The sequence below is a fragment of the Musa acuminata genome, chromosome BXJ1-8 (assembly GCF_036884655.1).
Source record: "Musa acuminata AAA Group cultivar baxijiao chromosome BXJ1-8, Cavendish_Baxijiao_AAA, whole genome shotgun sequence".
Taxonomy (NCBI): domain Eukaryota; kingdom Viridiplantae; phylum Streptophyta; class Magnoliopsida; order Zingiberales; family Musaceae; genus Musa; species Musa acuminata.
The window spans coordinates 13,833,992-13,861,557 of NC_088334.1; the positions used below are offsets into that span (position 1 = coordinate 13,833,992).

General features: G+C 43.5%; 4 protein-coding genes across 5 annotated transcripts; 1 reads left to right on the forward strand and 3 right to left on the reverse strand.

Annotated features, from left to right (window-relative positions):
• Nucleotides 1-2,600: 2,600 nt before the first annotated feature.
• On the forward strand, nt 2,601-6,031 carry LOC103994579 (binding partner of ACD11 1). The gene is made up of 5 exons (XM_009414952.3): nt 2,601-2,686; nt 4,358-4,461; nt 4,549-4,624; nt 4,981-5,064; nt 5,158-6,031. Exons 1-5 carry the CDS (start codon nt 2,681-2,683, stop codon nt 5,782-5,784), a joined length of 897 nt encoding a protein of 298 aa, XP_009413227.2. The 5' UTR covers nt 2,601-2,680; the 3' UTR covers nt 5,785-6,031.
• A 308-nt stretch (nt 6,032-6,339) lies between these two features.
• On the reverse strand, nt 6,340-10,719 carry LOC135587610 (oligopeptide transporter 4-like). The gene is made up of 6 exons (XM_065079213.1): nt 10,068-10,719; nt 9,851-9,948; nt 8,107-8,679; nt 7,541-7,793; nt 7,274-7,456; nt 6,340-7,178 (listed from the first exon to the last, which is right to left on the reverse strand). The coding sequence occupies exons 1-6, from the start codon at nt 10,587-10,589 to the stop codon at nt 6,567-6,569; spliced, it is 2,241 nt and encodes a 746-aa protein (XP_064935285.1). The 5' UTR covers nt 10,590-10,719; the 3' UTR covers nt 6,340-6,566.
• Nucleotides 10,720-15,642: 4,923 nt separating this feature from the next.
• LOC135583659 (probable xyloglucan endotransglucosylase/hydrolase protein 30) lies at nt 15,643-18,183 on the reverse strand. Of its 2 annotated transcripts, none has more exons than XM_065079215.1 (4): nt 17,521-18,183; nt 17,317-17,417; nt 16,522-16,730; nt 15,643-16,424 (listed from the first exon to the last, which is right to left on the reverse strand). In XM_065079215.1, the coding sequence occupies exons 1-4, from the start codon at nt 17,705-17,707 to the stop codon at nt 15,938-15,940; spliced, it is 984 nt and encodes a 327-aa protein (XP_064935287.1). In that variant the 5' UTR covers nt 17,708-18,183; the 3' UTR covers nt 15,643-15,937. The 2 variants fall into 2 exon arrangements, with proteins under 2 accessions (XP_064935287.1, XP_064935288.1); XM_065079216.1 differs by having other exon boundaries at nt 16,522-16,773; nt 17,521-17,748.
• Nucleotides 18,184-20,184: 2,001 nt separating this feature from the next.
• On the reverse strand, nt 20,185-26,369 carry LOC135587611 (UV-B-induced protein At3g17800, chloroplastic-like). Its single transcript, XM_065079214.1, has 3 exons — nt 26,182-26,369; nt 23,511-23,785; nt 20,185-21,397 (listed from the first exon to the last, which is right to left on the reverse strand). Exons 1-3 carry the CDS (start codon nt 26,320-26,322, stop codon nt 20,605-20,607), a joined length of 1,209 nt encoding a protein of 402 aa, XP_064935286.1. The 5' UTR covers nt 26,323-26,369; the 3' UTR covers nt 20,185-20,604.
• Between the last annotated feature and the right edge of the window lie 1,197 nt (nt 26,370-27,566).

Consider the following 27,566-nt stretch of genomic DNA (forward strand, 5'->3'; position numbering starts at 1 on the left):
GAAATGTTTCTCAAGATAGATCCGATAAGATACGGCGGCCCCACTATCTTGATTGTACGGAGACAGTGATACGTAGGATTTTAAATGTCATGCTAATGGATAGCGAAGTATGTTTCCGGTGAACATTTGGATCGATCAACCTCATAAAATGAATCCAAAGCTCTTTGCGATACGTTCTATCTTACTTGAGATGCGTGCGTGCTTATCTCATGATATCAATACAAAGCTCTTTGTCGTACGTTTCATCTCACTTTGAGAGACGTGCTTACCTCATGATATGAATCCAAAGCTTTTTGCCACGCGTTCCATCTTACTTCGAGACACGTGCTCACCTCATGATATGAATCCAAAGCTCTTTGTCACGCATTTCACCTAACTTTGAGATATGTGCTCACCGCATGATATGAATACAAAGCTCTTTGTCACGCATTTCACCTAACTTTGAGATATGTGCTCACCGCATGATATGAATACAAAGCTCTTTATCACACATTCTATCTCACTTTGAGATGTGTGCTCACCTCGTGATATGAATCCAAAGCTCTTTATCATGCATTCTACCTCACTTTGAGGTATGTGCTCACCTCGTGATATGAATCCAAATGCACAGCATCTTAACTGTGTGCCATGCGTTCCATCTCACTTATCTGCCATATTTCAGATCGGCACCTTCACCTGTTACCAACTTTATGTGCCGAATCCGTGTCTTCCATAATTAGTTCTCCAAACCAATCCAATATGACTATTCAACGCTGGAACAAACGTGGTGGCCACAGCATGCAAAGATCACACATAATTTATATCCCATGCCAAGTATTAGGAGGTTAACAGATCCAGGGAAGCTACTGGCTACCGTTTGGAAAGTATCTACAATAATTTCAAATATGTAATAACTTTTTTTTAATCATATATATATATATGATTTTCATTGCTTCAAATATATCAATTATAAGTTACATATAATTCTTATAATTTTAATCTTAATAAATACTAAACCACTGTTGATAGATTGATCATTGATCTTCATTTCATTCCTTATCTTTATTCCCATCTCTTGCCCATTTAAACGGAATAAAGGCAAGGATTAAGACGAGAGCGAGAAGTGTTTCCCCATCTTGTTTCGTCTTCTCATCTTCATCTCCATCTCATTCATCATTTAAATAGGACTAAATGAGGATGAAGAATCCTCATTGACAACAAAAAAACCTACAAATAAGGATGTGAATGAGGTAGGACGAGGATAATGAGTGCTTCTCCATCCTCGTCTCATCCCTCATCTCCTAATCCTCAATACATCCGTATTTAGATGAGACAAGGGCGAGGATGAAAAATCCCCATGAAGGGTAGGGAATCCATGGATTTTTCAAATCATCATAATAAATCTATTTCTATTTAAAAATAAAATTATTATCAAAATTAATTATAAATACAAAAATTTATAAAATTAAAACATAATATTGGTTTAGTGATTAATGTTAGAATGTTGAAATTAAACATATTGGATTCAATTTTTTATATATGTTTTTAATAATATTATTTAAATATATATTATATATAAATATAATAATATAAATAATACGGGGATGGATACAGAGACAATCTAACATGTGCTCTACTCATCCTCGCCTAATTAATTTATTTAATTTTAAAAAATAAACCTATAATCAAAATTAATTAACAATACAAAATTTTATAAATAATAATGATATTTTACTATCATAACAATATTCAAAAACAAATATATCCAAATATTAAAAAAAACCAAATAAATATATAGATTAATAATTTTCTTTATTAATCTTATTTTTTAATTTTCATGCTCACATGTATGTGCAAAATGAATCCTACGTAAAAAAGAAAATATATAAAATACCTAGCAATAAAAATTTAAAAACAAATAATATTATTAAAATTAAAATATATATTAATTATATCACTATCATCTTTATCCTTTTAAGGATGTGTCTGTTAAATATTAATTAATTACATAAATAATAATTAATATTAAATAAATAGAAGTTAAATTATTTTCACTCAAATTAAAATTCATATGGTGCATTTCATCACATAACCAATCTTGATGAAATATTTTATTTATTATTTTATTATAAAATTTTAAAATGTATTTAAAAAATTAAGATTAGTTTAGTGGTTATATATTTTTAAATACATTATTATTATTATTATTATTATATATATATATATATATATATATATATACAATGTTGAAATTATAGATATTAAGTTCAATTATCAAATATATAAATATATATATATAATTAATATATATATATATATATATATATATATATATATAATTTATGATATAATGACATAAACGAGACCGGATGGAGTTTGGTCTGGTCCTCCGGTTGTCATCCCCGCTAATTATCCGATCCTCACACCACATTAAAAAATATATATAGGAAAACGAAAGAAAATTATTTTTGACGTAGTGCCGCACACGTCGTGCCACGTCCATCGCGCCCGCGGCGCGTAATGGACGGATGCGGTTAACGGCGGCCTTCCGTTACACCCTTCCCAATCGAACCGCCTATAAAGTGCTCGTCCCTCTCCTCCAACTCACGCCTGCCGCTTTCCTCGTTCGTCTTCATCTCTTCCTTCGATCTCTCCCTCCTCTGTTCTTCTCGTCCTCGTTCGCGTCGCCGGATCGGTAGCCATGACGGTGAGTTCTGCCTTCGAATCTTCCCCGATCGTATGTTTGAAGAACCGTGTGTTTTATCCCAATGGTTCGATTCTTTTTGGTTGCAAATATATGGTTAGGGTTTCTGTCAGATTAGAATCTGATCAGATTGAGGTAGAATTTTATTTTCTTTCTCTCTTCCATCATTCTTTGGATCATTGGAGATTGACGCCATCAATTAGGATTATCGAGCACTTGATGGCGATAGGAATCGTACACGTTGAGCTATTCTATTGAGATCGTGCGTTGTAGTTTGGCTTTGGAATGATTGCTCCACTTCTCCGAAATTGGCATCTTTGATCTGTAGATCATTTTTATGATTCTTTAAGCATTGTAACCCAAAAGGAATTTGTAGGTTTTTTGGTCAGATATCGATGCCGTCTTATAACCGTGCGTTAACCGCGGTATGCTAAGATCCGAGACACATTTCTGATCGCCGGTGTCTAATCTTGTTTCAAGTCGCACCATCTTTGCGTGCCGGGTTCGTGGGCGTTCCATTTGTTGATGATAGTTAACAATAGGTTGTTATTATGGATTTGTTGGATTAGTTTTCCCCTTTGCATGAGCTTTCATGAATGAATTGAATGGCTATCAATTTTTTTGTTTTCCAGATTCTTTGTGTAACACCGATGACAACGTCTCCCCTCCCCGCACGAGATTGTTTTCGTGATACACGATTGTTAGAGCTGGTGAGGTGTCAAAAAGATGTCTGTGTAATGTGATAACAGAACATGCGATCTTCCCTTTTACTCTCTTAAGCTGAGTAGCTTACATTAGCTCCTTCAAGTTTGTTGTTTCTTCTACAACATCCTCTAATCTACCGCCTCTGTAACCCTACTTATGGAGCTATTGGTGTCTTTTAACTGCATTTGACCCATGATTTGTCTCCTAAACCTACCATGTATCCACCAATTCTCCAGATGTAGATACTAACTTGTATGTAGATACTAACTTGTCTATCTTATGATCAGTCTTATCGGTAGGTTGTTTAAACGTTTAAAGTAGTGTTGTTACATTCTTCTCTTGCCTCTCTTCTCTAAGCCTTTTGTTCCCCTCCCACTTTCCATGCTTTTGGTCTAGCATAATATCATATATCTGTTGCTGTTTTCTCTTATTAACAAAAAGAATAGTTGCTACTATCTTTTGGTCAACTAGGTTACAAAGGAGGAATCTTATCATTGCACTAAGGTCCCTTCTCATATACCATCTCTGCTTATTATTATTGTATGAAAATATTGATCGAAGTATAATTTGCAAGGCATGCACCTTCTGATTTTACCTCAAACGAGTAGAAGAAGCACAAGTCGACTTCCAAGAACAAATTTTTTTTGGCATTTTCCTGGCCGATCTAATGAGTTTTGTTGATTTTGCTATGTTTGTCTGTCTGTCTGTCTGTTAATAGCTTCTTGACTTGCTGAAAACCAGAAAATGCCTGATCTTGCTACGCGCAGTAGGTGATCTTTGTTCTGAAATGTTTTGATTTGTGAAAGTTTGCTGGATAGCCTTTTTTTTTTAAACTATTCTGCTTCTTTGACTCTAAAGCATTGCAACTTAGACCATCGAGGTTCTTCTTTCGATGCTATGTTCTTGGTATGTCATTTGATCATCGGTGAGAAAATAGTCCTGATCAGAGAGTAATTATTGCTTCTGCAGGTAAGTACGGTAAAGATTAGCAATGTCTCCTGCGGTGCATCAGTGCAAGATATAAAGGAATTCTTTTCATTTTCTGGTGACATCGTGTACATCGAAGTGCAAAGGTCTGTACTCACACATAATGTCCGTCATTTATGCACCTTTCTTTCTGATGCATATGCATTTGCTACGCTTCCGTTCCCTTTTTGCAGTGTAGATGAGTCATCTCAGGTTGCCTATGTCACATTTAAAGATTCACAAGGAGCGGAGACTGCGCTTCTTCTTACGGTACGTTTGGTATCTCCACATAGGTTACTCGGTTAAAAAAAAAAAGAAAAAAGAATTTATTTGTAAATTATGGTGAATCTGGTTTTTCATTTATTGATCTCTCTGCCTTGGTGCTGAATTTCAATTCAGTTCGTGGTGCTTTATGGATAGCGGTTTCCATTAGAATCATGGTCATGGTCGCGCAAGGACATAACTCTTGTTTACAAAGATTTGGAATTGTGAAGTACTAGTTTTTTTTTTTGCCTAGGAAAGGAAATGTTGTTATTAGTCATCTTACTTGGAGGATAAAATTACAGAGCTTTGTTCTTGGTTTTTCGTTTTTGATCTTCTAAATTGGTTTTCATTTCAAAGTGCAGGGTGCAAAAATATGTGATCTAGTCATCGACATCACACCCGCCGTGGATTACCAACTCCCAGCTACCGTCTTAATTCCTCCTGCAGTACACTACGCCCGCTCTTTTCTTCTTCTTCTTCTTCTTTAATTTATATAAACTACTCGTAACACTCTTTTTCTGATGATCTCGCTTGAATAGTCGAACGATGGCGATGAGGGTGCCGGCGGCATCGGATCTGCTGTTCGGAAGGCGGAGAATGTTGTCACCACTATGCTGGCCAAGGGATTCGTCCTGGGGAAGGATGCACTGAACAAGGCAAAGTCTTTCGATGAGAAGCACCAGTTGACATCCACAGCTTCAGCCAAAGTCTCGGATCTGGACAAAAGGATGGGGTTAAGCGAGAAAATAAGCATGGGCACTGCTGTCGTCAACGAGAAGGTGATGGAAATGGATCAGAAATATCAGGTGTCGGAGAAGACGAGATCAGCCATTGCAGCTGCGGAGCAGAAGGTTAGCACTGCCGGTGCGGCCATCATGAAGAACAGGTATGTGTTCACCGGGGCAGCATGGGTGACGGGGGCCTTCGGTAAGGTTGCCAGGGTTGCTAGTGATGTTGGAACCAAGGCAATGGATAAGGCTGCGACGGAGCAGGAACGGCGCAAAGTTGAGGAGCAGTTGGCCAAGGGTCACGACGAACTGGGGGATCCCAAAGATTCGACCACCTCTTCGAAAGATTCAACAACTTCAGACGATTCACCGACCTCAAAAGATTCACCAACCAAGCATCAGGACAAACCCGAACCTGCCCAAGGGACGATCCTATGATTTCTTTTCTATGCCTGCCTGCCTGCCAGCCTGCCAGCCTGCTGCCGTGTATAGCGTGTGTGTGTGTGTGGGGTATTATTATTCATGGTTTCTATTCATAAAACGTGTAATGAGAGACTTGATGATGGAGTTGAAGGATGTTAATACAATCCTCAAGAACATCTAAAAACTTACCCTTCCATGCTTACGCTCCAATTGCGTCAAAGATGCATAATCTTTAAGAATGGAGCAGGCCATAGTTTGCACATGCAAGCTAGATATATCTAATTCTTTGGTGCATTCATTTATATCGGACGCATACATGCATATATGGCATTTTAGATGTTGTATTTTCTATTTACACATTTGATTTCGATATGATCTTGAGGTGGGCTCCTATTGTGTTTGCTGGCGTAACTTGTCACATCCAGACCGCCTAAAGAGAGAGAGTGCTGCCACAGAGGCGGAAGAAAGAGGCGTCGCGTCATAGATGCAAGGTCGGCGAACACCGTCTGATGTCTGATAGATAGCAGGAAGTATTAGTGAACGAGTGAAAAAGCATTTTTGATGCCAAAATAAAATGGAATGGTGTCGAATGATAAAGCCAAGAATAAAAACTACAAAAAAAAAAAAAAAAAAAACATGACTGCTGCTAGGCTACGCCCACCCCGTTATTCTGATATATCTCTAGATCTCGGCAGGAATAGCAACACAAACACCTAATTGAAATTTCAGCTGAAACACCACCACCACCACACGTCCGAAAAATAAGCTAGGCTAGGGCGAGTCAAAGTCGACGAGACTCAGAAGACCGGACAGCCGTCCACTTGCACCCCTTTGGCTGTCGGACACGTGGCGAGCGGGCAGTGCTCATCAGTTCCCCACCAGTCGATGCTCGTGTTCTCCATGTTGAGCGCGAAGTATAGCAGGACGCCCATGAAGGCGACTCCCGCGTCCATGGCCGCCGACAGAATGTAGTTGAACCGCTCCCACCACTTCTTCCGCCGGCGGTACACCGCGTAGTTGAAGACGGTGCCCACCACGACCCACGCCGTGAAGTTGATGGGGCTGGCCGGGGGCATGATCCCCGTCGCCCCCAGCAGCACCGGGAGGTTGACCAAGGGGATCCACGACCGAGCCGGGAACGCCCTGTGCAGGCCCCACACCAGCACGGGACCGATGGCGCCGCCCAGGAAGAACCAGTTGAGGGATCCGTAGTTTCCCAGCGGCCCAAAGATGCGCCTGGGCCCCACCAATCCCCAGATGACCGAGGCGTCGAAGAAGACCCGGTCGCCCGGGCACGTCCAGGGGCTGTTCCGGGGCAGCCGAGCTCGGTCGCATATGTTATCGATGGATCCCAGCATCCAGTGCGCCACGGTGATGTTGATGGTTCCGGCGATGATGGTGCCTATCAGCTGTCACAGAATTGGCTCAGCTCAGCGGACGATGACGAGTTGCATGTGACACGCGGTGTCAGTAGCGAATTCACGAGTTGAGTGGTACTCCTTACCTGAACCAGGAACATGGATCTGGGTGGGATCTTCATGTAATGGCCAAGCTTAAAATCCGCCAGGAAGGACACGGCCTGGGCCATGCTCATGTAACCATACACTTTGAAGCAGACATTGGAGATGGGCTTCCCCGGTTGCAGTAGACCCATCATGTATTCGGTGATGATGTTGAGGCCCGGAGTCTTTTTCCCATCCGTCCAAAGCAGCAGCAATACCGGTTCAGATACAGTAGCGAAAAAAAGGAAGAGACGCAAAAAGATTGTTACCTGGTTGGTGGTGGCAGTAATGATGCTGATGGGGAGGGTGAAGATGAAGGCAAGAGCGCAGGCGAAAAAGAGCCCCCAGACTGGCAGCTGAACTTGATCTTTGAGCACCGTGCAGAGCACCACCGACACCGCCACGGTCAGTAGGAGCAGAGAGTAGAACCACCAGCCGGGGATGTCCGCGTACTTGTGCATCAAGCGCGTGTGGATGTCTGGCTTCCCTTTATAAGAAGCACGGTACCGGTCGTGGATCTCCCTGCACCATGTGACAATTACATAATAGTTTGATTTGATTCTTCTCGAACCATTCTATCTCAAATGCAATTCTTAGAGAAACGACCGCCGATTATAGGTATGTAGATACTGTCAATAAAACATTCTCCGAGTGTACTCTGTTGAAAGTTTGCCTTTATGCTACCATTCGTTTGCAAGGAAAATAAATGGACCGATTTGATGTAGTAATTTTGCACGCTAGAAGATGATCTAGAGCAACAACAAGGAAGCCGTAAATTAAGTTTCAGTTTAGTAAGAAATAGAGACAGAGAGAGAGATGCAAGCGAGGAACATACCTGCCGTAGAAGAACATAACATGGGTGAACGTAGCTGCGATGGCAGCAAATCCGAAACCATAGCTTAGAGCAAAGAACATGCTCAAATTGATCCTTCCTTGCTTCTCATAAGCCGCCATGTCGATCTCGAACCGATCGTTCACGATGGCAGTGATGTTGTACTTTTGGCCAGTCGCAGCGAACAGCTCCGAGGAGAAGATGGGAAAAGTCTTGGCATCGAACGAGTTGAGACCCCAATAGGCCACGGGTATGACGATGTATACGAAGATGACGAAGCCGATGAAGACGTTGACGATGGCGAAGAAAGGGGACACCAGCGGGCTGCCGAGGAAGGAAACGACGGTGGACCAGTCGAGGGTGAAGGCGCCGATGGCCAACCCATTCAGGCCGGACCCGAGCTGCTGGGCCGTGACAGAATTGGAGAACAACCAGCAGACCCACGACATGCTGGTGATGGTCGGGAAGAAGTACCCTGGCACCGTGTACCAGCAGAAGCTGCAGATGAGCACGATGACGAAGAACTTGGCTCTCGAAATGCGGCGAATTCGGCCGTCTTCTTTCTCATGCAACGCTCTGCGATCAGTAGAAAGCTCGCTTTTAAATTTGCAATTTATAATAACGAAAACTAGGGTGGCCTTTTGTATTTACCCCCCAAGAAATTTTTTTTCCTTATCTGATGTGGCCGTAGCTCTCCTAGAGACATAGATAAGATGAAAAGAAGCTTTTGAGGTAGTAGGGATCATAACGAGGAGTTAATTCAAAGGGTCCATCTATGAATTCATATTGGCTTGGTTACTTTGATTTTTTTTTTCTTAATAATCGATTAAATTCTGTTCCAAAAATTCTTAATTTCAACTAGGAAAATAAGGTATCATTTAAAACTATCATAAATCATGGTACATGATTCAAATGTGTATCTATATGAATGAGGTGTTTTCGGTTGAAATTATACGTGTGCATATCGATCAAATAATACCTAAAGCTTTGATTCTTTCTTGTGGGCTTATGGCTTATGATCGTTAGGTTCCATTTTAATTTGTATCAACGGCGGATCATCAGTTCTGCTCGGCCTACGAGACAGCAACAGATATACTAGGAGATAAGAAAGATGTTACTGGAATAAAAAAAAAGGCATCCGTAACAAACTTGACATTCAAAACCGTTCATCTCATTTTTCCTTCTTACGGATGTTATGGAAACAACGGGATCTCCATCCGCGTCACATCGGTGGGTGCGGTGTTACGTCACCGGTGTCACGTGAACGGAGGTGCACAATACACGAGGCCGCGTAGGATTTAAGAAAAAGGGAGGAATGCGGGAGTCACCGATGAAGAAGCGTGATCGCAACCGATCATTCAAAAAAGCAATACCAACATGGTCGGTGGATTTGACATGGGAGGGTCCAGATTCCTATCACATGCCCGACGGAGATGTAGCGTAGAAATGCGGATCCTCGGCACCGGTGGAGTCGAAAAATAAACTAATGGCAGATCAAGGATTAGAATGGTGAAGATGGAAGTTCCCAAGGCAAGAGGAGGTTGAGTTGGATGGAACAATGGCGTGTCTTGTACTTGGTATACCAGGGTAAAATGGAAACACGGTGAATGACGAGACGGATTCAGCTGTGCAACAGAGGGATCATTCGGAGGAATCGAAATAGAATGCAGTAAGCGAGCGAGCATCATGGCGAGTTGAAGGAAGGATCGAATAGCAAAGAGAAGGAAGAAGGTCGAAGAACAATTACCGGAAGAGCGAGACCTGCACGAGTGTGCTGGGCCACCACATGTGCGCCGGCTCCACCACGTACCGCCTCATCAGCCCCGCCCATCCGTACCCCAACACCTGCGCAACGCACGCAAACACAACCCATGAGTCGATTCGAATTGATCGGTTCACCGAACCCATTCCAATTCTAGAACGAATCAAATGAAGAGGAGGACATCATCGCATCGACGCCGAACCTGGGTGGTGATGATGAGCAGCCAGCCGGCGATTAAGCTGATACTCCGCTTGTAGAAGGCCCTGATGATGTTGACGATGCCGACGGCGTAGGCGGAGCCGTTGCCGAAGGCGCACCCGGCGTTGGCGAAGATGGAGATGAGAACGTGCTCCTTCATGTTGAAGGGCCCCGGGTTGAGGGAGAACTCCCGCTGCCCCAGCCCCGGCAGCCGGAACCTCCACGTGGGTAGCACCCGGGCCAGAAAGTGGCCCAGCGGCAGCGACGCCACCTGCACGGTGATCTGCGTGATCACCAGCGGCTCGCTGCGGTACGAGAAGAACTGGTTGAGGAACGACATCAGGCAGACGGACGCCAGCCCCAGGAACCACATTCGGAACGTCCACACCGGCAGCGTCGGGTCGTCCGTGTTCGTCACCGTCAGCCGCACCTGCTCGATCGGCGAGATCTCCTCATCCTCTTCCTCCTTCTCAGACGCCTCTACGATCTCCATCGCTCCAGCCGTTCCTCTGCCACCGCCACCCATCGTCTTGTTGCAAATGGGCTTTGGCGGTTTACTCTTCTGGGGGAAGACGAGGATAAGAAGAAGTGGGAGGGAGGGGTATTTGTTTTGTTTGTTACTCACATTCGCTGGCGGTGGAGAAGAATTGGGGGGACTCTGTGACTGCGTACATATATAGACACTTGCTGGTGCAGCAGAGTCCGGCCTAAAAAATAATACATAAAAAGTGAGCAGGAATCTCAGTCTGTCACCCTTTAAAAAAAAGAAAAAAAAAAGAGAGAGGCAATTTCACATTTAATCTCTGTTACTCGGCTGAAGCGGATTCACCGATGAGAACCGAGGAGTGTGGGTGTGGTGGACCACGCACTTTTGGCTAAAGGTGTTTTAGCAGCATTATCGATTGGACAGCGGCCTCGGTGGGGGTCCCTCCTTGATTATTTTTGGTATACTTGTTGTTTGGAAAATGGCAATGCAAGCTTCGGAACAGCAGTGACAAAGGTTTGTTTATAAGAATACTTGGTCACAGCATGTTCGCTAGTTTGCCCATCGATTGACGATATGGATTGTTCCTTCCCGATCAAGAGCACTTCCATCATGAAACGCTCAATTGGGTTCGGAGACACCCAGAGACGAAGTAGCGTGCGCGCTGTATCCATTCTTCTTCCTTTGGTGCACCGCTCGCCCTTGCATCCCAATCTCATCGTGTGCGGTAACATGTTTGAGGTTTGTTTTCCATCCAAGTTATTGGTGATCGTAGAACAAGTAGCTGCGCCATGGAGTCGGAAAACTTTTAACCCACCCTGTTGTTGTCAGAGACATATTTTGGTGGAGATTAATCTGTCCTGCCCATCTGGCATACATCGGCTTTCTAGTGGCAGACCGGAGAGGTTTTAAGCGAGTTGCCACTGCACGGCAAGCTCCAGCCCAAGCTGATGAGGAACGCCGTCGTGTTGCTCTCTCCAGTAGCTTTTTTGTGGAGTCGCTGTCTCTGCTCCCATGCTCTCTTCTCTTTGTTATACGTGGTTCGATCAATACGTCGATCTGTTTGTTCTCTCTCTCTCTCTCTCTCTCTCTCTCTCTCTCTCTCTCTGCTGCGGAGGCCAACAACCTATGGAGGACGTCAAGACGTAGCAGGGAAAAAGTATAGAGCCGAGTCTCGAAGGAGAAATCGTATCTAAAATTTGGCCTTTACTGAAACCTGATGTAACGCAAGAATCAGCAACTAGTTTCCTTTCGAAAAGTCACTTCTTATGCTCTTCGCAAAATGTACGGCACAAGCTGGATGAAATGCTAGCTGAAACCACACTTTCAACTAGAAACAGTCGCTCAAAGTTGCTATGTCTCTTTGTTCTACGATGTTTCTCTTGTGAGAATACCAGTGTGTGAGGGTGATACATCCCCTCCCACCGAGACAAATTTTTCTGGTCAAATTCTTGGGCTCCCCTTGTCCGACAAATCTGCATCCACGACCTTTTCGGTATGAAGGGTGAACCAGCCATGGCAAGCTGATTTTTATCAGACCATTACCGGCAGAAAGCATTCATTTTCTGCATTCCTACCGGACATGAATGGTAGGCTTGTGACGAGCACTGTCACATCCGCACGGTGTGCTTTACAGGACCTCACCAGGCTTGGAACCACCGGAGAGATCCATGGTAGCTTCCTGAATGCCGCTGATCGTCGCGGGGCAAGTCCAGTACTGCATGAATCGAGTGCGCCGAGCTTGCCTGCGTGCTCGGTGCAGGACCGTATGTACAGGGTACATGTTGCCACTTGCTGCCGAACCTTTGCTTCGAGTACCTCAAGTTGTACTGCTCAACCTTCTCAGCTCCTGGTGTGGGCATCAAGTCTTCCGTGCACCGCTGCTCACTGCGTGCTGTCGCGGAATCGCATGGCGAGTAGAGAGGCTGCTGCTGATCGCCATGCTGCATGACTGGCGCATTGTGCTTCAACTCATGAAGCTCCGAGCTTGATTCCAGGTACTGCCCATCGCTAGGCTCATATTTCCATATCATGCAGTGCTTGTCACCGGACGTCAGGTGAGGCATCTGCTGGAAACTCGGTTGCGAGTCCAGATAAGGCTCAGGCTGAGGTTCCGAATTATAGCCGACTGAGTTGCTCCTTGAGCCACCGAGAGGCATAGATCTAAAGCGACCATTTTGCTGCAACTCCGCAAGCCAAGCCCGGAGCTTAGGAGAGGGAATCTCCGACTGATGATGCTGTTCCTCCTCCGGTTCCGAACCAAAAATAGGTGATAGCTGCCACCCAGCTACTAGGGGGACCGGTGCTGATTCTTGCGATCGTTCCTCCTCTGAGTTCGGTGAAGACGTTGAACCCCTTGGGAGCAGCTGCCACAAGGGCAACAAGGCCTTCTCGGACAAAAACGGATATGCTCTGTGAATCTCACACTCCAGCTCGACTTGACGTTGCAATCGCTCCAAGGTCTCTTCGGCCCTTCTCTTATCTGCTTCGAACGTCGCAGCAGGATCCTTATCCCTCATGCTAATATTACCTGTCAAGGAAGCCATTGTCTCAACATCAAGCTACCTCTCCGACTATGTTTCCATCATTCGCCGGTGGTAGGAGCCGTGTGTTACGCTTAACACGCGAACAATCATCGAGCATTGCTAGACAAAAATGGTATCTATTCTAATCTTAAGACCATGCACGAGGCCTTTCGTAAAGCGAGTTTAACGATCAGGTGTTCAACATGGAGTTTAATCATGTATATTCCAAATTAAGAGCTCTTCCATTTTGCCCAAAATGCTTGGCTCTTTAATTAGTTACTTTTGTACCTATGTGTCAAATCTACAGGAGCCAATCCATTTCAAGCATTTCATGATTAAAGGCTTCCCATCGTGTACGCCATTGAAGTCGCGCAATAATCATTCCACTATGCATGTGTGTTCGAGAGCAAAAGCGTATTTTGTAATCTCCCGATGATGATATCATTGCTTCTGCTGTTCTTATTCTCTTTTTTATTTCTTATTCGCACTCTCGATATGATGATACTAACGTGGTCAATGCAGGAGACGATGCTTTGTATACACAAGAACACGCCGCATTTCCCTTAGGTTGGTGTTTCGAATTGAGCATAAGCAGTAAGACGTAGGTTCTTTCGAACGAAATAAGATACAGCAGGCAAAGTTAATGACGAGGGGAGGAGAAGGAACTCACAGCCGAGCGGCACGAAATCCCAAAGCTTCCAGGCGTCATTTGCTTTCTCCCACTGGAACACCGGTTCCTTGTACTCGACTAATGGGTCGCCGACGGCACGAACAAAACGATTCGACGATGGTATTCTCGGCAGTGACACCCTGAACGAAACAGCAAAAGGCGGATGCCAAGAACAAGAACCAAACGACGCAACCAACCAACCACGAGGCGAGGTAGCATCAAGTAGGTAGGCAACAACAGAAGAGCGACGAGGAGAGAAGCGTTCTTGGAAGGAGACGAATCGACAGGGAGATGCATGAATTGATGGCATTACCTCGATCTTTTGTGTGGCCTCGCCTTGACCTCCGCCGAAATCCACCCGCCGGGGGGTCGCTTCCTGTTCTCCTCCAAGCTTCGTCCTCTCCTCACGCCGCTCCCTCTGTAAACCTGGTGGATTCTAGATGGAGACGCAAGGGGAAATATGAGAGGGGGAGTAGCAGAAGGAGGAGAGGCCGCCATCGATGGAGTCGGGAGCCGCTGAAACATTCGAGACAGGCGGCGGCGACGGCGACGGCGAGGGAGGGAGGTAAGTAGTAGAACACGGAACAGTTGTACGGGCCGCGATGCCGGTACTCTTCCTAACCGTCTCTTTTGCGGAGGTTGGTGGTTCCGGAGAGGATGTGGGCCGTCTTCATCAGGTCTGTGGCAGCGGTACTCCGTCGTCGATTTTTGATCGGCTGCTAATAACACGCTATATAATACGTGCATCAAAACAGTGCGGCATAAAAGTCTCGTGATGTTAAATGTTGAAGAAAGCTGCGTCTTATTTATTTCCCTGTGGAAGATTGAGCGTCCGCATTCTGTTGTTGGATGGAACGTCCCCGCTTGACCCTCTGTTTCACGCCCATCACCACAAAGACCCTGGAATCAATCATCAGTAACCGGACCAAATAAAGGTGGTTAAACTAGACAAAGGATATCGAGTGAGTGAGGATCCATGGCTCCAACCTACCCATTGTATCGATCGTGCTGCATTGCATGAATTCTCGAGTTGAAATAAAACGAATGAATTAGACGAACTTGCAGTTCTAGTATCGTCACGGTACCAGCTGCTGCTGCTGCGACTTCATTTACTTGGCACCGCTCATTCACCCACTGGATCCCGTTGTTATTACGATGATGAGTTTGGCCATGTTCTTCTCGACGCAGCAAGTCCTCCGAACAAAGAAGAGCAGAGAACCTAAGCATGTGAGCAGTCACCAGGCGTCTCGCCATTCCCTCTTTTGTTCTCAATTGGCTGACAACACAGCTCATGCATCATCACAAAAATCGCACTATCCCTCTCTCTATCTCTGTTCGGATGACATATAGCGGATATCACCATGTGATCATCTATCTATCTATCTATCTATCTATCTATCTATCTGCTGCTGTGGACTTTCAGAGGCATGTCACGGTCCCACCATCTCCCCTTCTCCTTCTCTGGTGGCTGGCCATGTGAGGATCACATCGGATGCTCGTCCCCATGTCTCTCTGCTGCCCACAATGTTTGAATGCCAACCAACCAGGTGCAGCGCAACCCCCCCTGCCGTTGATGGTCAATCTATCCAACAAGCTTGCTGCAGACTGAAGCTACATCATTTTGGCGCATTAACTCCGCGCAGTGGGTGGCCATATCGGAAAGATGAGAGAGTTTGGTCGCAGAAGATGATGAAGATTCACATCGCACCGAGAACTCCTCCATCGAACATCCCACCTTTCCAAGATGACGTGCTTGCTTGGCATCATAGCACCCACCACCCCCAAGAAGATCCAAACACACAACAACAAAAAACAAAAAATCATAGCAAAAACGAAGTGAGTATCCATGCATGCATCTGGAAAAAGCTATCCACCGGTAATATGAAAACCAAATCCTATATGAGCCAACCATCGCCATTTACTTATTTCCTCCAAGAAGCTCCATTAAAAGATCCAAACGTAGGCCAACCACCCCATTACATAAAATCAAGCTTCTCGGGCCACCCCAAAGAATCAACGAACACTATATGTGTATTGCTGCTGTGTATACCTCTACTGCACAAACTAAAACGACCCGTGAAGAAGAACGAAGCCATGCATCGATCCTACACACAACTTGTACGGTGCCTAGTAATAAACAGAGCCGTAAGAAAAAGAATGGAAGCATGCAGCAGTGGCCGATGTCGGCCTCGCGTTTAGGGTCTCCGGCTCTGGCGCCTGGCCCTCCGGCGGTCCCTCGGGTACTTGGTTTCGCCTGACTCGAAAAACCTGCTTTGCTCCGACGGGATGATGTCGCACTCGGGGAAGGTGACCGGGTACCGGTTGGCGTCGTAGCAGAAGGAGTAGGTCATGTAGCGCTCGCGGAACCGGCGCATGGCGGCGCGCTTTAAGGGGGTCATTTGGGCGAAGTCGGCCGCGAGGAGATCCTCGTTGGCCTCGGCGCACCGCCGGGCGGAGTCCACCTGCTGGATCGGGTCGACGCGGCATCCGCGGAGGACGAGGTCGGAGAGCTCCGCGACGAAGGGCGCGTACTTGTAGTTGACCTTGTACCTGCCGTTGGCGGTGGCCCAGGTGGAGCCGTCCCATATGGTGGCGTAGATGGACATGGGCTTGGACGGGTAGTCGCCGCCCATGGCGTCGCTGCGGACCACCTCTCTGATAGGGGTGTCGTCGATGTAGAATCTGCAGAGCACCGTCATGATCACACCGATTAATCCACCGATGCACGAGGACGTAGGTACGCACGTAACAGGATGAAGTAGGATGGCAGGGGGCGTACATGATGTGGTCGGAGGTCCACAGAATGGAGTAGCGGTGAGCCTCGGCGGTGGGATCGAACGGGAGAAAGTAGCGCTCCTCGCGGCCTCGGCTGGTGCTGCCGTTGCCGTAGACGTTGGTCTGAATCCTCCAGTCCTTGCCTCTGATGTTGCCCAGGAACTCGAAGTCCAGCTCGTCGTGTGTCTTCTGGAACACATCTCCATTGGAAGTCTGCACCGCACATTCAGCACCACGAGACACCCGATCAATCATGCTGCAAGCTTCTCCATGATCAATACAATACAATACGATACAATACAATACAATACAATAAATAGTTCGTTTGGTGCCCTCACGATATTTATCTCCCTCTCGCTCTTTTCTATGAACACATCCATAAAAATAGTGGTATCAATCAACATGTCTGCATTCAACAACAGGGTTCGTGGACTCGGACGAAATCATCATTAAAACTCGCATATGATTTGATTCGAAAGACGTCGTCAGTAAAAGGAAGGAGACAAAAAGAAAACAAAGGAAAACCCCAACTAATTGCGCAGCCTTTGGACTTGGCACAGGGAAGAAAAAGATGCGGCAGCAATCTTTGAACCGTTGGAGGAGTCGTGCAGGTCGGTGCACAGACCAAATCTGTGCGAGTTGTGACAGCTTAGGTGTCTTTCATGTGCTTGCTATACATTTTAAATAGCGCATTCAATTTCCTCACTACTACTTAATTCACTTCGATGGAGGTTTTTGTGGATCATTTAACTAACGTTCTTTCTAAAACGAAGTGGACTACTAGATTGCATCGACTCACGTAGAAGGCGACGACGACGCCGGCGGAGTAATCCGAGGGCAGCTTGATGGAGGCGCTGAAGAAGCCATGGTCGTAGAGATCGTTTGATATGAATCCCGATCCTAAATAACCAATAACAACAACACGCAGGCGTATGACACAATCACAAGGGAAGCGATACGTGAGCTTGAAGAAGGGGGGAAGGTCGAGAGGCACGCGGATTACCGGAGGAGCGGTCGAGGGTGAGCCGGGCGCCGCGGCCGTCTGGGGAGCGGATGAGGTTCTCATTTCCGAAGAGGTGGGAGAAGCCGTCGTCGAAGGATAAGGTCGTCAGGTTGAGCGCCGCCGCCGCCGCCATGCATGAGAGCATCAGGAAGACAGTCATCGCGGTGCCGGGAGCTGCCGCCGGCATTCTTTTCAGCCCCCGTTAAATCCCCCCGCTCCGAGCTCCCTTTTGGATCCCTTTGCTCCTTCCCGCTGATCTCTCTTCCTTTCCGCTTTCACCACTGCCCTGCTCCTCCTCTTTGGTTTTCGTTGTTGTGTTGGCTCTGTTGGCGTCTTCTTCTTATATAAGACAAAGCGGCAGTGCTCGAGAGGTGTTGAAAAATGCTTTGAATAAAAGGAGGTAATTAATTAGTCGATGGATCGGTGGATGGAAAGTAGAAGAATAGTCGGGGGAGAGAAGGTGATCTGGAAACCAGCATGTGTTGGCTTTCCCACACCAGTTTTGAAGGAAAGCCCCATTCTGCCACTGGTGCTCGAGTTGATTCAACGCGCTTCATTCAGAACAACTCCTCCATGCACAGCGCTGCTATTTAGTGCTTTTGACCCAAAAGAGACAGCCGCGTCTCATAGCATAAGCATTGACTCAAGAACAGAGGATGGATGCTTCGGGTTGGTTAGTAATAAGGTAGAAGAAGAAGCAGGGGTGCCATGGTCACACAAACCCACACCGAGGAAGCAGACGAGAATGCCAAGCTGTGACTTGCTGGGATTCATATGTATTGTAACCACCACCACCACCACCGCAATAATTAGGCCTCATAATTTTCCTTTCTATATTCCATCCAATCATGCAGCATCGGCAATATAAAAAAGAAGAAGAAGAAGAAGAAGAAGAAGAAGAAGAAGAAGAAGAAAACATGGAAAACAAATTATGATGAGCGAGAGACGAGTTTAGTGCGGGAGGGCCTTTGTCAGTGTGGGAGAGACATGGTGAAGACGTGGGTGTGAACCTTGAGGATGGATCCAAGACTAGTTTGAGAGCGGATGGATCGGAAAACTCGAGTCACATGCGATCGACAGAATCGCTCGATGTCACCGAAGAACATGTGATTGATTGCAAGTGTGTCTGCTGCTTCAGTGTTTTTTTTTCTTTTTGTAATCTACTTGTCGTCCCACAGGCTTTGACGACTGATCACAAGTGATCTTCCCCTTCTCCCCCGTCCCCCCCACCTACCGAAACGTTTAGTCGTTCAAATCGTCCGTCGGGATGCTTCTGATGGTGTGACGAACGAACATCAGGACAAAAGCAAAGTGACATACGAAGAAGAAGAAGAAGAAGAAGAAGAAGAATTAAATGGATAGCGGAAACAAGTTGTTGGGTTCACACCGGATGCCTTTGATGGATGGGGTTGCGCCAGCTCTCTCACCCGAGTTCACGGGAATCCACCCGCTGCTTGATGGCAGGTGGGTGGGTGATCCACAAGGACATGCTCCCTCCTCATCGGCTGAAGCGACGGATGTTGATATCGTTCATGTGCATGCCATAGACAGTCTTGTGACCAATTGGAGATTTGAAAAAGAAGAAGAAGAAGAAGAAGATAATCCGACAAAGCTGATGACCGGTGGAGTTGACCCGAGTGAGATGCCATCCACGCGTATCTCATCAGCGACTGGCTTCTTCTGCCCACATGGACATTCATTCCCCACCAGCCAGAGTGGATGATGGATGGAAGAAAGTCTTTTAAAGAGTTTGGTATATAGCTCACCCCCACCACATGCAGCCGCTGTCCCTCTCCACATGCGACGGCTGGCCGGAGGAGACGACTCCAACCCCAGCCAGCAGCTTTCCAAGCAAAATGCCGGCGGGAAGGGAGCGTAAACGCTGCATCGCGTTTGTTTGTTTGCCTGTTGTTGTGGGCTCACGGGAATCTCTCGAATGCTGTCTGTCTTCGAAAACAATATTTACTTTTTTTTTTTTTTCTTTTTGTACAGTCAAATAAGAGATTTGAATGAATATCTTAAAATGATTTTAGATCAAATCATAAGATCTTTTTGATTTTTTTTTAAAAATTATATTAGCAATCTCTAAATGTTGAAATGCTAGTAAATAAAAAATTTTCAATATAAAGATACGATTTGAAATATATATATCAGATATCAAAAATTCCAAACGCACTCAAAACCACTGTGACTTTTGACTAAAAGAAAGGTTTAGGGTGGTTGGCGGAGTGACCTAACCCACGCTAATGCTTTCCCGTTTTCTAAGGTACACCATATAATACACATTTGTCATAGCTGATTGGCGTTCAACTTCGGCCCAAAGTTGGTTGGTTGGGGGTCAGCATTCCATCATCTTGGATGAGTCTAATTATCAGGGTGGTCTGGCCCCCACACACAAAGCGTACTTGGGGTCCACCTTGAACAAATGTCATTCATTCTTAATCAAATCATAACAAAAGATGACCAAAGGATGATAGATAGATACGTATTATGTATGTCCGGCCGGCCTCTCACACACTATGGTTCAAATTAAGCACAAGCACACTGGAAAGCCATGTCGATGAAAACTGAACCAAGTATGACTCACCACACATTCCTTCACGGTGCCACAAAGCATCTCCCAAGTATGATTCTCCACACATTCCCTCGGGGTGCCAGAAACCATGCAAATGAAATACTCGTTTTATCTTGGCACTTTACAGCAGAAAAGATATATGTATCATCGATTAACAACAACAACAGCAACAACAATAACAAAGCCAGATGACCAGAAATACTTCGGCATCATCGTTACATCACTAATACTCTTCCTTCCTTTGTAAGTTCAATATCATCATTATGTCATCATAAGACCGACCATCCTCATCTGCTCGAGTCCACTATGATCAGAACTTATACGAGAGCATGATGACGAGTGGAGAAAGCATATCGGGAATGCCAGAGTCATCATTTTCACCTTTTCCAGTAAGAGTAGCTCTATCGACCAAAGCTCTCTCACAATTGCACCCAAATATAACAGGTTGGCATGACCCACAACATTCGGCGGCGGCGATCGCTCAAAATGATGACCGGTTCAAAGTACATTCAACTTGACAGAAAGTGGAACTTCGATTCCACATAGCCCTCGGCTTCCCACAGAAAGGTCCCAAATGCAACTGCCTCCAAGACTAACATTGTCAGGCCAGAGAAAGTTATTCCCACAACTTCATCATTTGGAGTTTCCAGAGACCCATCATCTGCTATCCTTATGTCTGGCCTCCCAAACAGGGCCTGCGTCTGCTTCTCAATCAATGAAATAGATTCCTTAGACCTTATGGTTGCATATCTTTGCAATGTCTCCGCATCCAAGTACATGACATAGGACCTCAATCTATAAGGCTTTGTCTCATCACCATCAAAGTCATCATCATCTGATGAAATCTGCACCATAGACTCCAAGTCCCATAGTGGGTTAGGCTTCAGTTCGTCAAATATTCTCTGACCCCTGGGCTTCGTCGGAAGGGTCTTCATAGTCCTTTCAAGTTGGTATCTTTCATCTACTCTTTTGAGGAAATATCCGTACATGATAGAGGCTGCATAAAGCTTCCCGAGTTTAAGTTTGCTAATTTGGGCGACAGTATTCAGTGGGCCACCCACTCTTTCTCCGAGAATAAGAGTTAAATGGCTCTGTATCATCTCCAGAGCATCAGGAGAGTGCATGCTTTCCAATTTATGTTCTTGATTGGGCCATGAGTCCACCCGATATGTAGGATCCGTGGATGTAGTTACCGTGGGGATCATATCGATTTCCTTCTCCATGAATTTTTGTACAATCAAGCAGTAGATAATCTCCTCTAAAGCCTTATGCCTCTCTTTTTCTTTGACTTCTGCAATTCTCCTGGATGTTATCATGAGCTAGCTCAGTTTTAAGATATACTGAAACAAAATACATGCAACAAAAGAAGAATCTGTAAAAATAATGTTTCTTTTAACAGATTAACAAAAACTCTTGCTAGAAAGTCGATCGTTTATCCATAAAGCCCAATCGAAATCTCCCAGTCATGTAGCTAATCCTGCATACTTCAATCTGTTTGGTTTTGTCCTTGTTGTCATTTTTCTTTCATCCCCTTTCTTTTGTTCATTGTTCATGGTTTTCGTGTTGGTGATAGGCCACTAACAAGTAGCATTACAAAGTTCATAGTTTCTTCTGAGATTTGCATTGAGATATATCACTTGAAAACCATGGACGTCAAAAAATATGCAAATGAATAGATAAGCAGAAGCTCAAACTCGTGTAGGAACCAAGAGCAGTATCAACTTTCAACATGGAATTTTTAGAAAGACTAAATGACACCTCTGAAACTTAAACACAGAGGAGCATGACAACTGACTGAAGATCTAAGGAAATCCTGTTTAAACTTGCTGCATGTTTGCATTCAGAAAAGGAAATCTAGAATGATCTTGTAACTTACAAGCAATCAAAGTTTTGCTGCTTATGTAGCTAATCAGTACCACTGTTCTACATTCCATTTTCAAACAATATGCCATCAAATGCTTTTTCATTGAATTAACAAAAGAAAATTGAAAGACTTATGAGACTGCAACACACACGGGATTAATAATAAACATATTTACTAAGTACCTATCATATTTGTAGATTATATGTATGTGGTTGGTTTGTAAGGGTTCTTCCAGAGGGTTTTCCGCAGCTTTATGTGCTTATCGAAACACATCAAGGCAAAACTGGAGGCATCAGCTAAAGATAATTGTAAGGTCGAAGGTAAACAGGATATTGGCACAAACCTGTTTGAGTCCATTTGTCTTCCAACGTACACTCAAATGAGTGATTAACTAGGTATGAGGCTAAATTTATGAAAATAATTGCTTTGACAACCACAACTGGCAATGAATCTATATGGATGTACAAATCTACATATATTCGTGGATAATCATATTATTCATCCAAAACAAATTGTTCCAAAGAGATCATTAGAATATAAACATCCAAGGAGATATGAAACAATTCTTCATAAAAATATAAGTCAAAAAGTAGACATTGCAGTGAGATTTTTATGAATGTATACATTGCGTAGATAATATAAGACAAAATGATCTGTTAAGAATATATAATCTATAGTTTAGGAAAAATTTTAAAAAGAGACATCCTGCGTAGTTAAGGCAGGAAAAACAAACTGACACAAAGGAGAGCTTAATGTATGCTTAAAGTTTAAAAAATAGATAAAAGTAGATAATTAAAGACACTTATTATAGGTAAATTAAAATTAAAATAATACCAGGATATTTGGATATCTAGATCCAGATCAGGATATAGACACATCTTGTGTATTCATTTCTATCCAGCTTTTTCTGTTTCTGCAGTTTCATAAGGATTTATTTGTTTGTACAAGTGCATTCAGACATGTCAGGAATCCAAAACCCTCACCTGACCACATTTTCAGTTTTCCATTTCTTATTTATTTTTCTTCTCAGGTAACTTGCATATTAATCCAGATGAACAGGGACAGCACATGTAAGAAGTGTTCTATATTCTATTGCCAAAATAATGGACATCCAAGTACCATGGACAAAGCATCTGATATCTTATTTCAAAAAAAGCTTCTAAGTTTTGAATTGAAAAACTTTATTACAAATTATAAGTGTTTGGTAGTTGATGTGTGGATTGCATTATAATGAACCAGAAATTCTAAGAATTGATAATTTTTTTTTTCCATTTTTTCTCATCAAAAATATTTTGTGAGATATAACATCATAGGACACAATAGGATAAATTACACATGAAATGGACTCTAATAGGGAATAGCAAAGCGAAATAACATCATAGCTGCTGAAGCACACATCGACTGATCTTTTGATGCACAAAAACGAGAATGCCTCATGACTACTTATCTACGAACACTTCTAGTAGAGGTCTAAACATGATAAACAAGCAACGGAAGTTAATCCTAGAAATTTGAAACTTGAGCAGATAAATATATAACTTCTTTGTAAACCTGTAAAGGGGGAGGTCTTGAGAAGCTACTGGAGTTTTTGCATTCTCAGCATCAATGTCAGATTGAAGCCTCTCAAGCTGCTGATCTATCGCAGCTGGGAGCAGATGGGGGTGGGTTTGCATTATTTGTGACAGAAGCTGACCAGTTGGAGATTCAAATTGAAGTGGGGCAATCGGTGTTTGGCCATCACTAGAATTTCCCAGTGCTCTCACTTGTAAGATTCTTGTTCGGTGATTTTCTAATCGGATACCAATCTTGGGCCAACCAATAGAACTCTGGAAAACGTAACAACACAGTACAGTAATAAGAACATCAATGCTTTCACTCAAATAATCAACACTAAATGTCTCTGAAAAAAAAAAAGATATAATAACTGGGATAAATTTATGAAGCCCAAACCTTTCATTTATAAAATCAGAGAGGCATGTAAAGGACGATGGTTACAAAAAGGAAGATGTTACAAAGCCAAATCCCTGCAGGATAGGCCCTCCATGCAAAATGTTCCATCCATCATCAGTATTGGAGAACCTAAAAACAGATTCCCTGTGCTTCTGCCACTAAAAAGCATCACAACAAAAATTCCCATAGTCTTTTTCCTGTCTATGTTCGTAAAATGATGTAGCCTAACTTATAAAGATACCATATCATTTTTAAGTCTCAGTGAAATTAAAGTTCAAACAATGTTGTTCACAGACTCACTTTTACTATACAATCTATGATGCACCAAGGAAAAGCATCAAGAATTAAAATTTGACTTTGCAACAGAAATTTAAAGCTATTCTCTTTGGCACATTGGAAAATGATACTTCCATCATATGGGCTTCTATTGCTGATCCCTGAGACACTTGGGCCAATTTACCCTTTCCACTTTGTATACGTACAAAATTCAAAGTCAAATGACTAGATTGCTTAATATGTACATCTTTTTCAAATAATTACTGGAAATATGAAAATCTTCAAAGTAATGGTAGGCTTCATTGAACTCTAAAAGTTGTTGACGTTGTTCCTCACTCGTTTAAACAGAGCCAAGTAAACTTGTCTAGAATAGCAACACTAGCAATACAGTGTCATCTAGACCTTTCGGTACCAGAGAAAGTACCAGGATTATTATCCAAGGCTTATAAATTGCAACTAGCGAAAGAGTTGCTATATACGCTCTTCCTGTTCAATAAAGCTGCAGTGATCAGACAATTCGTATTGCTATGCTTTTACCATTGGGATTTTTCAAGAATATGAATATGGAACAACTGGGAGAAAAAAGGACAATAAAAATTTTGTGAGGCTTCCACACAGGAATATAATATATTGAGGTTAAGTATAAAATGCTAAATCTAAATTTCAATTCAAATAGTAGATAAACCTAAGAAATATAAAACACATAAGAAAAGCTTATGGATTGGAAGTTAATACAATAATTGAGCAAAAATATAGTGCAAAGCACACCATTCTCTGCATGTTATGGAATTATGGAGGATTAGCATCTTCTGATAAGAATTTCAGCTCACTGATCAGCAACCCTTACAGGTATATTAGATAATTCCAACATTTTTTGGAAATTCTGTGTCATATCATATATTATAAGGGCCTTGTCAAGCACTGACTTCCTTTCATATAAAAAGGATGATAGGTTGGAAGGAAAAAAAAGGAGACATTCCAGTAGATGATGACACGATGGTCACATTACAATGCACCAGTGACCTTCCAGTCCTAACAATTTTGGGATGCAAAAAAGCAGTAATGGAACATAGGGATGACCTCCTTCATCATGCTCAATCTTTCTTCTGTCACAATTTTTGCAAGCCTCATTCTTATATGTTTGTGAATCATTTAGACAACTTATCAAGGGTCGGGCAACCAAACATATTGAATTTCAAAACAAAAAAATTTCAATAACGCTCGTGAGTTCCTGAAATTTTGATTGGTCACCATCTAAAATGTTCCATAGATCTAACCAACCAGCCTACAAGCTCGATTTGCAGAGGCCCCTCTTCGAGTAGAACTTCTTGACAACAAATTTAAGTCCAACCCTTGTGGAGTTTAAATCATATTTAAACATTACCAGACCTAAGAACCTGCGCTTAAAGTAAGGTTTGCATCACTGTCGTCCATAGATAGTACATAAAACAGAGAGAACTGTGTTATACCACATATCAGATTAAACGAAGCCAAGTAGCAATCAGCATGTTTAAAATTCTTGGACGGAATCAGAGTCGTCCGTCGACACCAATTCTTTCTCGCAACAAATACTTAAAGAAATGTGATACACCATCTAAATCACTCGAACGATTACACCTCGCGCTTACTTACATCAAGGGTATATAATTTTCAAGAAATTTACGAGAAAAAAAAAAACAAACAAACAACATATATAAGATTGCTGATTTTTCGAGGGTTCATCGATCACCAGAACGTTCTTACACGGAATGGGCAACCAAACCAACCGAAAAACATAGCCGGTGAACACTTGAGCCAAAATCGACCCCGGAAGAAGACAAGATTCAGCTCCGAGTTGCTTCCACTGAGCTAAATGCGTAAATAATTGGAGACGGCGGACTCGATACGAGTTCGTCCAACAATAATCGAGATACTCATCCTAGTTCTCGATTAACCAGGGGGGAAGTCGAGAATGTCAAAAAAGAAAAGGAAGGGCATGGAGATGGGTGCGGTTTACCTTGGCGGAGAAGGAGGGCCTCGAGTCGGGGCGACAGAAAGAGGAGGCGAGGTGTCTGAAGTCTGCCGCTGGCGCCCTGAATCCCGCGGCGGCCGGCTGGAGAAGCACCGCACTGTCCGCTGCGACGCCCCAACTCCGCATTCTTTTCCTCCGATTATTTTTCGCTCACGTTTCGCCGATTTGGGGGTTAGAAATGCCCAAGGAATATATATATATATATATATGTATATATATATATATGTATATACATATGTATATACATATATATATATATATGTATATATATATACATGTATATATATATATATATACATGTATATATATATATACATGTATATGTATATATACATGTATATGTATATATACATACATACATATATATATATATACATATATATATATATATATATATTTATTTATTTATATTTATATTAGATCGAGATAGAGATCGAGAGAGATGGAAGAGCAGCACCATAAAAGTTGTTTCCGAAATGTTTTCCCTTGGAGTGTGTTTTTTCCAAAAGAAAATAATCGATCAAATAAGTGGCATCTCTTCCATTTGGGTTTGGACGGAATAATAATGATTAATTTTATGTAAATAGTCGTACAAATGACGAATATTTAAATACTCCATGTGAAGCATGAATACTAACATCATCTCGACATCTTAATCAGATTAACGCTTTATCTGTGATGCATAGTCTGTTCTTCGTTTCTCGGTAGCCACGAATGGTTGCGTCAAATTATATGCCTTGTCATAGCATAGTCAACATGACTACACTCTCCTCGGGTGCGTGCCTAAAACAACAAATTCCGAGGGACTCGAAGACTTCTTATCAACACATCTCTGTCCCTTGAGATGTATAGAACCATCAACCTTCCGGATTCATAGGTTACCCTCAAACCCCCTTTCTCCGCGGCCTCGTGTTGGTCTCTCGACAAGTGCTATCACGAGCCTGCAGGCCTTTGAACCTGAGGTTACTCGACTGAAGTGACTAATTGGCTTCTATCAAAAAGAGCCTGGCACGCTTTCGTGCCCTCTTACAAGAGAAGAGGGGAGAGGAGAGTCACACCGGAAGAGAGAGAGAGAGGAGAGCATTGGCACTAAAAATGACAGGCAACTCGATTGCTCCATGATCGGCAGTGCACGAGACCGCGAGACGTAGGTACACCGGACGAGATAGCTGCGGCTTCGCATCCCACGACGACCATCCGACCACCTCCCTTCTCGTGCACAAATAAATACACACTTATATCTTCTGCTGCTCTTTTTTACCTTTTTGTTTCCACACGCAAACATGATCCCATGTGATCAATCGTAAGTAGATTGGTGTGAAATGCTGGTCAACCTATCACCACTCGCAGCGTGCACCGAATCATTTGAT

Coding starts and splice junctions, on each gene's coding strand:
- LOC103994579 (XM_009414952.3), top strand. Junction 4,462..4,548: donor GTGTACATCGAAGTGCAAAG/GTCTGTACTCAC, acceptor CCCTTTTTGCAG/TGTAGATGAGTCATCTCAGG. Junction 5,065..5,157: donor CCGTCTTAATTCCTCCTGCA/GTACACTACGCC, acceptor TCGCTTGAATAG/TCGAACGATGGCGATGAGGG.
- LOC135583659 (XM_065079215.1), bottom strand. CDS start 17,707: ATGCCGGCGGCAGCTCCCGGCACCGCGATGACTGTCTTCCTGATGCTC. Junction 17,418..17,520: donor CACCCTCGACCGCTCCTCCG/GTAATCCGCGTG, acceptor TTGGTTATTTAG/GATCGGGATTCATATCAAAC. Junction 16,425..16,521: donor TGGACCTCCGACCACATCAT/GTACGCCCCCTG, acceptor GGTGCTCTGCAG/ATTCTACATCGACGACACCC.
- LOC135587611 (XM_065079214.1), bottom strand. CDS start 26,322: ATGCGGAGTTGGGGCGTCGCAGCGGACAGTGCGGTGCTTCTCCAGCCG. Junction 23,786..26,181: donor GGCCCTCCTTCTCCGCCAAG/GTAAACCGCACC, acceptor TACGTTTTCCAG/AGTTCTATTGGTTGGCCCAA. Junction 21,398..23,510: donor CAAGACCTCCCCCTTTACAG/GTTTACAAAGAA, acceptor GATAACATCCAG/GAGAATTGCAGAAGTCAAAG.
- LOC135587610 (XM_065079213.1), bottom strand. CDS start 10,589: ATGGGTGGCGGTGGCAGAGGAACGGCTGGAGCGATGGAGATCGTAGAG. Junction 9,949..10,067: donor TGCTCATCATCACCACCCAG/GTTCGGCGTCGA, acceptor TGCGTTGCGCAG/GTGTTGGGGTACGGATGGGC. Junction 8,680..9,850: donor GTGCAGGTCTCGCTCTTCCG/GTAATTGTTCTT, acceptor TACTGATCGCAG/AGCGTTGCATGAGAAAGAAG.